We start from the raw sequence: 13374 nt of genomic DNA, 5'->3' as shown, positions 1-13374 counted from the left end.
TTCCAATCACAGTGGCTAAAAAAATAATTTCTTTACAAAGGAGGTTATTTTGGGGGAAGGACGATGGACGACCTGGGCTGGCTCTTGTAAAATGAGAAATGATACAGGCGCCGAAGAAACTAGGAGGACTCGGTGTGGGAGATGCGATGATTCAGAATACTGCATTATTGTTTAAGTGGTGGTGGAGATTCTTGAAGGAAGAGTGTCCTTTGTGGAAGAAGGTAGTGTGCTCCTGCAATAATCTGAACTCGAGACAGTTATTGTCTACTCAAGAGATACTAGCAAAAGGGGCCCGTGGAGAGATATATGTCACTTGCAAATAAAAGAGCAGCAGGTCAGACAAAAGATGATCGACGGCTTGGCTATGGAAGTAGGAGATGGTAGATTAACAAGATTTTGGGAAGATACTTGGCTACAGTCGGGGAAACTGCAAGACTCCTTTCCGAGGCTCTACTTGATTTCAGATAACAAAGGATCCATGATTGTGGAATGTGATTTTTGGGATGGGATTTAGTGGGTATGGAATTTCCTATGGATGAGGGAACTCCGCCAATGGGAGATTGACAGGTTAAACCAAATGCTTGATATCTTACAAGCTGTGAGACTGATAGGTGACACACAAGATAGAGTGGTGTGAAAATTTGATAAGGGAGGCGTTTATAGTACTAACTCATTTGTGCAGGTTTTGCAGGAACAGACTCTGACGGACGATATCCTTATCTATAAGTTCACAAATGATATCTGGAAATGACTGGTTCCCCCTCGGATAGAGTTGTTTACTTGGTTTGTGCTTGTAGGTCGAGTCAATACAAAGGATCGACTAAGCAGATTGGGCATCATTGAACAAAGTGATAATGTATGTGTTATGTGTAGCAAGAAAATTGAATCTGTACAACATCTGTTTGTTACGTGTGAGTTTGCTTGGCAGGTGTGGTGCGCATGGATTAGTCATGTGGGTAGTGCTTGGAGCATCTCAGGTTCCATAAAAGAACATTTCGAGAGTTGGAAGACTATGCCGTTGAGAAAAGACGTGCGGAGAGCATGGTTAGTTGGATTTTCCTCAATTATATGGAATATATGGTTGTGTAGAAATGAACTTATTTTCCAGAATAAGACAAAAAATGTGGTAGATTGTGTGACTAGATCGTTTTGTTGCTCTAGAGAGTGGTGCAAAAGTTAACTCGTGTTGTTGATGGCTATGCCGGAGATGACATAGGAGTTGCTATATTTCATGTATTGTATCTTTGTATGCTCCACTACATGTGTTGAGCTTCTTTTTATTTCAAAAAAAAATCTATTGGTTAAATGGGCACAACTCTTTAAGAATTGTGTATGTTCAAAACCAGGGGTGGTGCTAGAAGAAACATTAGAGGGGGGCTAAAAATATTTACACAATAAAATAATATTAAAATAAATTTTTGAGGGGGGCTAAACTGAAATTTACATATAATTTACATGTAAAAAATTAAAATTGGGGGCCGCTGCCCCCCTTTCGCAGTATGTAGCTCCGCCCCTGTTCAAAACATTGTATCTATTGGCAATAGAAAAGACACAATTATTTGTATATGTAACTAATCATAATTGCTACGTACAATATCTATAAATAAGTCCTTGTCCACTATTTCAAAAATACAAGTACTAAGTGCACATTTTAATCAACTATTAAGAGATTTTTTTGTTCAAGAGAATTGAGAATTTTTTACTATTACTAATTAAGAAATTCTTAGGTTTCATTGTATCATGGGAGAGTATTGTCATCAACCATATAGCAACTAAGTGTGGAGACAAATATCTCTCTAAAGAAAGCGATCTAATCGTACCTTGAAACCACTACACAAATATAAGATTTTGTTATCTTCTCATGCTAATATACCCAACATATTCAGCAATACAAGAATAAGAAACATTTGCATGCACCCTTTATTAAAATAACAAACCTTCACATACAAGTGATTTAGATTTAACCAACAAAATCCAACCAAGTCTTTTAGATTTATGCGCTTATTTTTCTTCTTCTTCTTCTTCTTCCAAATTTACGCACGCACATTCTTCTTTACCTCTAATGTTTCATCGTCTTCTTCTTCTTCTTCTTCTCTTCCATCATCATCGTCATTATGATCATCATCATTATCATCATTGTCATCTTCTTCCAATATGTATTGCCGTTATCGTTATCATTATCATCAAATTTTTGCTATATTAATGACATTGTCTAATCTAAAATTGATTTGGATATGTTTTTGTTTAAAATTGACTTTGTCTGTGCTTATTTTGAAACAAGTTTGTTTGTATCATCATCATTAAGTAATTTCAGTTCATTTGAAATTTAATTTTCGGTTTATTCTGGATATAATTTCGGTTCATTTCTAATCATTCCATTTTGTTTGTGTGCTTATTTTCAAATACAATCATTAAGTAATTTCGGCTCATTCTGGATTTAAATAAGGTGCATTTGGTCTGTGTTTGTTTTGAAATGAGTTTTTTGTGTATCGCCATCATTAAATAATTTCGGTTCATTCAGAATTTAATTTCGGTTCATTTCTGAGTGAATTAAGGTTTATTTGGTCTCGTTGTTCTGCACAATTCAAAACTCTTCCTCCTCACATCCTCTCTTGAGAGGAATAAAACCAAGAAAAAGAGAAAAAAAATCAAACAAAAAAAAAGAAACAAGAATAAAAAACTCCTCAAAACTCCTCATCATATTCTTCTTCTTCTTGTCTTGTTCATCTTCACCTTCTTATTTTTTCTTCTCATAATTCTTCTTGTTTTACCCTCTTAACAATAATAAAAACATGAAAAAATTAAACAAAGAAGAAATGCATAATGCTATAAAATCACTTGATGGATTTGGATGTGTTTTTATTCACGATTTAATTTTGTTTGTGTGTTTGTTTTTGAACACAATCATTCAGTAATTTTGGTTATTTTTTATTTAAATAAGGTACACTTGGTCTGTGCTTGTTTTAAAACGAGTTTGTTTGTGTATTGTCATCATTAAGTAATTTTGATTCATTCGGAATTTAATTTTTGGTTCATTCTGGATGTAATTTTGGTTCATTTTTTAGTGAATTTCTAATCATTCAATTTTGTTTGTGTGCTTGTTTTCGAATGCAATCATTAAATAATTTTGATTCATTCTGAATTTAAACAATGTGCACTTGGTCTGTGCTTATTTTGAAACGAGTTTGTTTGTGTATGGTCATCATTAAATAATTTTGGTTCATTCAGAATTTAATTTTTGATTCATTTTGCATGTAATTTCCATTTATTTCCGAGTGAATTAAGATGCATTTGGTCTCGTTGTTTTGAATAATTCAAAATTTTTTCTCCTCATTTTCTATTGCTTCATCTTCTTCTTATTTCATTTTGCTATAATTCTTCTTGTTTGACTCTCGTGAGATGAATAAAACCAAGAAAAAGAGAAGAAAATTTAAATAAAAAGAAGAAAAATTTATAATGCTGCAAAATCTCTAAGGAGAGGAGGAGGAAAAGAAGAAAAAGTGCAACATCAGCCGCAACAAAAGAATGATGATGAAGAAAAAACACGCGAAGAAAAAGGAACGCTAAGAAGGAGGAGGAGGAGGAACGCGAAGAAGAAAATGACGACGATGATGCTAACATAAAGTTCCCACACGTATAATAATACTCTTTTAATGAGAATGATTTTTATTAGTGTTGAGTCTATTTAATTAAATTTAGATTACAATAATTTTTTAATATGCAGCAGATCTGTTAATAAAATCCTACTGTTAATATAAAGTAAATAGTACAAAAGTCTATTTTTCGTTGACAAAACCTCACTCAATTTTTGAAGTTGGTCATTAAAAAATCCATATCTTCCCTAAAGCGTTCAAACCAAATCTATTTTAAAGAAATTTGTTCGCAGCATCATCACCTAGAAGGCGGCGGTCAATGAAGCCCGAGTCACTAAGCATAATATATCTGGTAACTATATTATCTCCCAATAAGGAATCAAACATTTACTGAAAACATTAATGAAAACATTTTAGTAAACATTTACCACATGTATCATTAATGAAATACTTTATTTCATCTGTTGTTACACGCCAAAACTTGCAAAATTTGAATATAATTTTTTTTTTTCGGATCAGATATGCCATCTAGGGTGAGTACGGGTAGCGGACACCAAATTATCTGTCCAAATTCGAACGGAAATAATTAAATTAGTTCTGGAACTAACGACCTTTGTTAGTGATTGGTTCGGGTATCGATTCTGGAATCAACCTGTAAACCCGATCATATATATATATGACTTTTAGTGGCTTTTAGTGAGGCTATTCACTAGTAATATGTTTGGATTTGAATGAGTTTAGTTTTTAATGTATTTAGTGTTTATAATGTTTAGATTATTTATATTAATGTTACATGTTTATTGTACTTGTTGAATTTTTAAGATAAAAATTTGGTTTTTTTTATAAATTTTAAAATCATCGAGTACCCAATTATTCGAACCGAACTAATCCGTTCTTAATCGATTTGGTTTAGTTCGAATATATACATAAAAAATATAAATTCAAACTAAATTGAACTAATTATATTTTGATCGGTTCAATTCTAATTTCACTTTAAATTCGAACCAAACCAACCCGTGCTCACTCCAAATGCCATCACCACTAGAAAAAGCAAATCAGTTGATATGGTAATAGAGATAAAAGGATTGAGTTCTAATTTATATACAAGGGCACCTAATTATGACTTGGACAAATGAAGGAGCACAAATTGATTGAGGTATAAAAATATAAATATTTTATACGTTATCCATTTTAATAAATAAAATATTTAAATAAAAAATTTTCTAAATTAAAAGCTCATTTAATTTAGTATACGAGGTTTTATTTAAACTCAAGTTTAACTCTCAAATTATAAAAAAATTTGTTTGAAAATTTACGAATTAAAAATTTAGAATTCATTCAAAAATTAAAATTATTTTTTTAATTTTAAAATAAATAAAAAATAACTTAATTTTTTTGAAAATTTTAATTCTCATTATTTTCTCATTTACAAATTAGATTAAAAAAAGTCTGATTTTAAAATTAATTCTCATATCAAATAAATTTAATATGTTAAATGTCCAAAATATTTTTATTTATATATTTGATAATAAGTGAATATTTAATAAATAATTTTGTTTTAAGATAAAATTGTAAAAAAAAAAAAATTTAACTCATATAAAAATTATTCTAAACTAAAAAATTAAATTTTATTCTATTCATTTAAATTATGAAATTAAGTCTGGACAACTTACCTAAATAAAATGTCTACAACTTTTTATATTTTTATAGAAACTGCGAGATGATACAGTGGATGATGAATTGCATGTAAATTGTTACAGGGCGTAAAATTACGATGGGACACACGTGAGGAGAAATCTATCCCATTTCTAAACGAACTCAACAATAAATAAATCTGTGACATCTCTGTAACGTTTTCTTTACAAATGACACATTGTAGAAATCGCAGCACCTCTATAACAGTTTATATGTGCTTGTATAGTTACCAATTAACACTATATATATATATATATATATATATATATATATATATATAAACAAAATTTGTATATATATTTTGGCAGATTGGTATATTATATGAATTAAAATATTTGTATATATATATATTGGTATATTGGTATATTATAAAAATATTGTATATATATTAGTATATTATAAAAAAATTTGAATTAAAATAAATTATGCATTGAAAAGAAATTAAATTTAAAATCATATGAAGTAATTTGTATATATATTGGTATATTTTATGATAATGAGTATTATATATATACTCATTATTATATAAAAAATATTTTGAATACTTTAATGTTTTAGATGTTTTAATAATTTTAATTATATATATTATAATTGAAATTAATAATTAAAATGACTACAATATTTGAAATACTTTTTATAATATAGAATAAAATGATTATCAAAGAAGAAGAATGAAACAAAAAAATATTGAATTGGAACATGAATAATGTATAAAAAAAATGAGATAAAATAAATAATATAAATTTATTATTATATAATAGTGATGATATTATAGGATAACGATAATAATATATTCTATATAATATATAGGATAATGTTAAGTCACCAAAAAAAATATAGGATAATGTTGATATTGACCTAATAAATAAAGTCAGACTCAATAAGATAAAAAGACCCACCAAAAAGGGTGGCCTCCCGGATACGTCCGACCTCTTTAAATATATTGGACACGGACAAAAGAGCCCAATTCTACAGGCCCAAAAGTAAGATATTGCCTCCTCAAATCTCGCCTATAATCTTTATCTTTACTAAAATGATAGATTCTAACAAACTCTCAAGATAAAAAATAACGGTTATTTATCAGAAAAGATGAAACTACTCTAACAAAGATGGTAGTTATCAGTTCTACTATAAGTAAACTAACACCTCTCAAGTACATTCACGATCTAATCTACTAAAAATCTGCCTAGAGTCTTTGCTAACTTAAGCATCAAAGTCTCTTACAAGGTATTACTCGTCATCTCCTCACGAGGAACTCGAACAACAGCACCTCAATACCTACACGTTCAGACCCAAATCAACATTTCAGGTAACTTTCCAAAATAAATAACATAATGATCCAATACAAGATATAGATTGAATTGAAATGATACAAGTCAAAACAAAAAAAAAAGATATAATTGAATATAAAACATATGAACTAATTATTAATTATTATAGTGATGTATGTTAATATATGGTAGTGTTAATTGGTAATTACATAGACACATGTAAATTGCTATAAGGTATTGCGATTTCTGCCATGTGCCATTTATGAAGAAACTGGAATGTCGTGATTTTTTCATTGTTGCTATTTGTAAAGAAATTGGCTATCGGGGTGTTGCAATTTTTTCATTATTCCGTCTATAATATTTAAAAGTTGTATTTTGATAATATTATTTTCCAAACATTTTATTTAAATAATTTGCCCATTAAATCTCAAATAAAAATAAAAAAGAAATAATTTTTTTCTCCTATTCATATAGTTTTCAAACAAACTAACATTAAATTTGACACCATTAACTAATCAAACTCGAGTTAATTGAAGACTTAGATTTGACGCACTACTGTTAAGTACCAACCGTCCGATAGGATTCTAAAGTTTTATCATGTTTTATCGGAAAAATCAAATCAAAACAAAAAAAAAAAAGGAAAGAATTTTTTTTACCCTAAAGTAGCACAGTCACAGAGAATCGAAAAGCCAGGCCCATTAACAAAGCTCCACCATAATTCGACACGTCAACAGCTTACAAAGTACGAGGAAGGAAGGAAGGGTATATCCGTAATTCCATCGGTATGAAAACTTCTGGACCTTGTTCCGGTCCAAACCCTAACCCGACCTCAATCCTCTCCCCGGAAACGCACCCACCTCCTCCTCTTCCCTCGTCGTATGCGAAATTTCTCACTTCTCACCAAACAGAACCCTAATATCACAACCCCCCACCCTCAAATTCAAAACTTAAAGGAAATAGTTTATTTTCATTTATTTGATGCCGATCAGAGATGCCGCCTAAGCAGCAATCTAAAGCTGATTTAGCGAAGAAGCAGAAGATCGTAGAGGACAAAACCTTCGGTCTCAAGAACAAGAACAAGAGCAAAAATGTTCAGAAATATGTTCAGAACCTCAAGCAATCCGTACAACCCAAACCCGATCCTTCCAAAACCGCTGCCAAGGTACTCAATTTCCTGTTTTTTCAGCTCCAATTTATTTTTTTCTTCACATTTTTATTTAAAAGTTTTTGTTATGTGTTAATTGCAACGGGTATTTGTTTGATGATTACAGAAAAAGAAGGAGGAAGAGAAGGCCAAGGACAAGGAGCTGAATGAATTGTTCAAGATAGCTGTTACCCAACCCAAAGTCCCTGTTGGTAATTTTCTCTTTATTTTGAATAATAATTTCATTATTATTGTTGATATTTACTTTCTGGGTTTATTCAGTATTGGATGAAGCTAATATTTGAATTTTTTTATAAGAGCAGGTGTTGATCCTAAGTCCATATTGTGTGAGTTTTTCAAGGTTGGACAATGTGCTAAGGGCTTCAAGTGCAAGTTCTCGCATGACTTGAATGTTCAGAGGAAAGGGGAAAAGATTGACATCTATAGTGATAAGCGTGATCAGGGTACTCTACCAAAGTTCAATGTTGATATTCATTTGCTTATTGTCTTGGTTTGATGGCTTTTCAATTCTTATTAACTTCTTGTTGGTTCTCATTTCCTCAGAAGACACGATGGAGGATTGGGATCAAGAGACTTTGGAGAAGGTAGTGGAGTCGAAGAAAACTGAATACAATCAGAACAAACCAACTGATATTGTAAGTTTCATTTCATTCGTTGGAAACTTGGAATTATCCGTGTGATTTGGGTTCATGGAGGGGTGTCTTTTAGCATATTGATGATAGTGCTTATGTCCTACTTGTACTGGTCATTTGGATCATGAAGGTCAATGTGGCCATTAATGCTATTTGTGTTCTCTGTTTAGGTATGTAAATACTTTTTGGATGCAGTGGAGAAGAAGCAATATGGTTGGTTTTGGGTCTGTCCCAATGGTGGTAAGAATTGCCACTATAGACATGCCCTTCCCCCCGGATATGTTTTAAAATCTCAAATGAAGGCTTTGTTAGAGGAAGAAAGAGAAAAACTAACAATTGAAGAGGAGATAGAAAATCAGGTGAAAATATTTTTCTACAATGAGCTATGTCACTTAATTGTTTGCATTAGGTTATCTAACATAAGGTTTTATCATGGTTTAGCGTGCTAAAGTGGCAACTACAACTCCTATGACTCCTGAATTATTCATGCAATGGAAGAAGAAGAAAATAGAAGAAAGAGATGCCAATTTGGCTTTACAGCAAGCTGAGAGGGCCAAGAATGACCGTATGAGGTACATTCCTCTTTTTTTTCTTAATCAATAAAACAGTGAATAGGTGCTGCATGCTCAACATATTTACTATTGATTACAATGGTTGATGATCTTTATGCTTGGTTGTTTTGCACTATCATCTTATATTGTTTCCTTTCCTTTCGCAGTGGTCGTGAGCTATTTTTGGCAGATGCTAGCGTGTTTGTGGATGATGCTGAAGCATATGAGAAGTATCAAAGGGAACCCGAATCCGATGACTCTGAACAGAAGGTACAGTTTTTGTTCATATACTCCTCTCCACAATTTGGTCGTCTTATCCGATGTGTGTATATGAAATTTGAGATGCATCCGGGTGAATGCAAGACTGGGCATATTATGTTGGGCATTCATTCTGTTAGTGTGAAAAATATTATGTTTGACAGCTAACCTCTTTGATTCTCAAGCCAGCATACTTTTTCGTATTCTATAGAGGTCCCAAATGTGCAGTCATCAAAGTCTTGTAGTAGTCGTTCTCTTCCAAAGTTTTGGCTAATATTTTGAAGTAAGGATATAACTGACATTAAGGAGGTCTATATGGTGGGAATTATACCAACTTTGAAATATATTTTTGGTTGTGTATGGTTCTACTTTCACCAATTTGTGTTCACTACCCAAAGGAATTTACGCCGTTGTAAGGCTTTTATGTACGGTTCAAACATTTTAAAATGATTTGGAAGGTGTGGTGGATATTGAGGGAAAAGTGGACTACTAAAGTGCTATTCGGTTGGTGGTGGGACTATTGAGCTTGGATTGCATGAGTTGGGGAGGTGGGTGAGGGAGAGAGGGTGAACTTTCAACAACGACAACGACAAAGTCTTGTCCCACTAGATGGGTCGGCTACATGGATGAAACAACACTATTGAGCTCTATTATGTCTACATAGAGACCGTTTACATGTAGATCTCGTTTGACCACCTCATGAATGATTTTTCTAGGTTTTCCTCTGCCTTTCACTCCTTATCCATCTTCCATTTCATCCACCCTCCTGACTGGGTGTTTTATTGGTCTTTTTCTCACATGTTCAAACTGCTTGAGACGCGATTTTACTATCTTTTTCACAATAGGTGCTATTCCAACTCTCTCTTATATTTTCGTTTCTTATTCTATCCAATTGCGTATGATCATTCATTTATCTTAACATCTTCATCTCTGTTACACTTAACTTATGTTTGTGCTCCTCTTTGGCCACCCAAAACTCTGTACTATAAAGCATAGCCGGTTTGATAGCAGTGCGATATAATTTACCTTTAAGTTTTAAAGGCACTTTTTTGTTACATATGAAACTAGCCGCACTCCGTCATTTTGACCAACTTGCTTGGATCTTATGATTTATATCCTGTTCAATCCTCCATTATCCTGTATGATGCATCCAAGATACCTAAAAAGTTTAATTACTCTGTTGGTCTCTATAGTTTTGCAAAATTTTTAATTAGGTCCCTGTACTTTTTTTTTCTCTCGAGTCCTTGCACCAATTTTTTAATTGGGTCCCTACAATTTTTTTTCTTTTATTTGGGTTCTTGCACCGATTTTTTTTTAGTTGGTTCTCTATAAAATTAAGTCGATTACTGCTAAGAGGGACCTAATTGAAAAAAAATTGGTGCAGAGACCCAATTAAAAGGAAAAAAAGTATAGGGACCTGATTGAAAATTTTGCGAAACTATAGAGACCAACCGAGTAATTAAACCTACTTAAAATTTTTAACTTTTTGTATGTTGTTTTCTCCAACCTTCACTTCTGTATTAGGGTTTTTCCTTCTATATATTTCGTCTTGCTACGGTTTATGCACAGACCATACACTTCTAGAGCTTCTCTCCATAAATCTTTTTGACTCTCCCATAAGGATGATATCATCGGCAAAAAGTATGCACAATGACACAGGCTCTTGGATATACTCTGTAAGTACCTTCCAATACTAATGTGAAAAGGTTTGGGCTTAAGAATGATTTCTAATGTAATCTTATACCAATAAGGAATTTTTCTATCATACCACCTTGAGTCTTCACACTAGTTGTAGCCACATCTTACATGTCTTTGATTATACGAATATATGAGATCCTTACTCTCTTCCTTTTCAAAACATTCTATAAGACCTTTGACACCCTATCATACGCATTTTCCAAATCAATAAACACCGTATGCAGATCTCTTTTATTACTATGATACATCTCCATCATCTTTCTTAACAGGTATGTAGCTTCAATGGTCAATCTTTCTGAAATAAAACCAAATTGATTTTCTATTACTTGTGTCTCTTGTCTCAGTTTCTGTTCTATCATCCTCTCTCATAACTTCATGGTATGACTTATGAGTTTGATCCTTCTATCGTTTTTGCAACTCTGTATATCCTTCTTATTCTTGTAGATAGGTATCAATGTGGCATTTTTTCCACTCATCTGGCATCTTCTTTCAGTAAGAATTTCAGTAAGAAGATTTAATCTCAGCCATGCTATTTAACTTTTTGGCCAAGGTTATTTTTCTCATTTCGCATATAACAATCATTCTCACCTAATACATTATACATCTGATACATGTGTGTGTGTGTGTTTTCTATCATTACAACTTGATTAAAAAAATTGCTTTTACAAGTTTTATATTTCAATCTGTATTTTCTGGGTCCAATAGAAATTTGGTTATGATCGAGTTTTCACTGGAGTTTTCACTGTAGGGTGCGCCTTGCACCTTCCCTAAACCCTCAAACTCCCTGACAACGACTGGTTACAGCTACCTTACCTAAATTGTCAAGTTAGACCATTGTGCTGCTTTCTAGTTGGTACACGAGTGACTAATTTTGGCCCTAAAAAAAAATTCAATTTTCGACAAAAAGGCCCCTCAAAAGAAAGAAATGGCATTTTAACCCTTCAAAGATGATCACACTTGCGCTCTCTTACTTTATTGAATGCATGGTTAAACAATATGCTTAAGTATTGTTGTGTTTGTGTAACATCTTAACTTGATTACTGTGTAATTCATTTTTTCAATTGTTGGGATCAACTTTAGGTCAATGGGAATGCTGCTCAAGACGGTCCCAGCACGTCCACAGTTAGTGTTGATGCTGAGGATACTGATGTTGATGTGGATGACGACGACGATGATGAACTGGACATGGATGAGTTGAATGAATTGGAAGCAAGCTTATCAAGGACATCAATCCAAATAAAGGAGTAAGGAGCTGAAGTATAATTCTTAGCATATGGTCATAACACCTTGAATGTGATATTTTCATGCCTCTGGTGCCTGATAGAGCATTTACCTGTAGCCATTACCTTCTGTCGCCCTTTGAGGAAGTCTTTTGAATGAGGCCTTTGATGATAATGAAATTGTTGTTCTCTACTTTACTTTTGGTATGAATAATTTCCATTGCCATATAATTGAGCTCCATGTAGTTTAGATCTCTCATTGGTCCTATTAACTATTATCTGGTTTGAACACAAGGTATTTGGCAGCTCTTGCCTAGTTTTGTTCTTGAGAGTTGCTCTTTGTTGGGGACCTTCCAATTTTATTTTACGCATGCAACTGAAACATACACTCTGGCATCTGTGGTTTGCGTGTGGGATGTTCAATTCCAACGTGCTTCGCTTTCTATACAATAACATGATTAACTTAAATGTTGGTTAATTCGTTAAATTACAAGATATAAGAAGAAAGAAACCTGCCGTGGATCTCATTAATCGTCTGATGGCTTGGATGATTGCATGTTCTTTGCTCGTGTTCTAACTTGCAGGTTGCCGTTCCAGTTGAAGCTCCCAAACATTTTGTCTATCTATTGAAATCCATGGTGATGAAAGAACAAGGAATGAAAGGAAACCATCATATATCTCTAATTGAAATTATAAAATTGAGATTTTTAGAAGAGATTACCGGGTGTCCATAAAATACAAGGTGGGACTAATAAGCCAAGTGATATGCTAGATACGGTTACTAGAGACAGAAATGAATAACTAAACGTTACTATAGTATGGAACTAGTATGCAGTTGATATCTTATGCATAAGTGCCAGTGAAGGAAGGATGTAGATCATATAACACTTTTTCCTTGCTGACCGGTGCTCTCTTCTCCTTCTACCATTCTGACGAGTAGGATGATGAATATTGATTTTAGCTTTGACCTGCCTCTCTTTGGTTTAAAGCCTAAATCTCGTAAGAGAGTGGAGATTCAATATTTCTTTGTTTCCAAGCATTGTTTGATACTTTGATACGAGTCACTAGAGCAGAATTTTCAGTGATGCTTATTTACGAAGAGTAACTTATCATATACTTTTTTTATCCGTTGGATTTTTATTTTTCTTCTTTAATTTTTTACATTCAAGGCCAGTAGGGTATTGGCGTATTGCATGTGACTATCTAAGAAACAAACATTACTATTTATATTGTGACTTGGGGAAGGGCATGGAACAGTGACTGATGAGTCATCATGGAATGAATCCTTGCT

The 13374-nt window shown here is 32.8% G+C and overlaps 1 protein-coding gene across 1 annotated transcript; it reads left to right on the top strand.

Moving 5' to 3' along the window:
• The first annotated feature begins 7185 nt into the window (after positions 1–7185).
• Positions 7186–12337, top strand: LOC112759067 (zinc finger CCCH domain-containing protein 11). Its single transcript, XM_025807897.3, has 8 exons — positions 7186–7721; positions 7831–7915; positions 8027–8167; positions 8268–8359; positions 8527–8715; positions 8798–8928; positions 9075–9177; positions 11944–12337. Exons 1-8 carry the CDS (start codon positions 7551–7553, stop codon positions 12109–12111), a joined length of 1080 nt encoding a protein of 359 aa, XP_025663682.1. The 5' UTR covers positions 7186–7550; the 3' UTR covers positions 12112–12337.
• The last annotated feature ends 1037 nt before the right edge of the window (positions 12338–13374 follow it).

This window comes from Arachis hypogaea, chromosome 16 (genome assembly GCF_003086295.3).
Source record: "Arachis hypogaea cultivar Tifrunner chromosome 16, arahy.Tifrunner.gnm2.J5K5, whole genome shotgun sequence".
NCBI classification, from domain to species: domain Eukaryota; kingdom Viridiplantae; phylum Streptophyta; class Magnoliopsida; order Fabales; family Fabaceae; genus Arachis; species Arachis hypogaea.
The sequence above is the reverse complement of the archived record's forward strand: the minus strand, read 5'-3'. Positions and strand labels throughout refer to the sequence as shown.

Coding starts and splice junctions, on each gene's coding strand:
- LOC112759067 (XM_025807897.3), top strand. CDS start 7,551: ATGCCGCCTAAGCAGCAATCTAAAGCTGATTTAGCGAAGAAGCAGAAG. Junction 7,916..8,026: donor CCAACCCAAAGTCCCTGTTG/GTAATTTTCTCT, acceptor TTATAAGAGCAG/GTGTTGATCCTAAGTCCATA. Junction 8,716..8,797: donor AAGAGGAGATAGAAAATCAG/GTGAAAATATTT, acceptor ATCATGGTTTAG/CGTGCTAAAGTGGCAACTAC.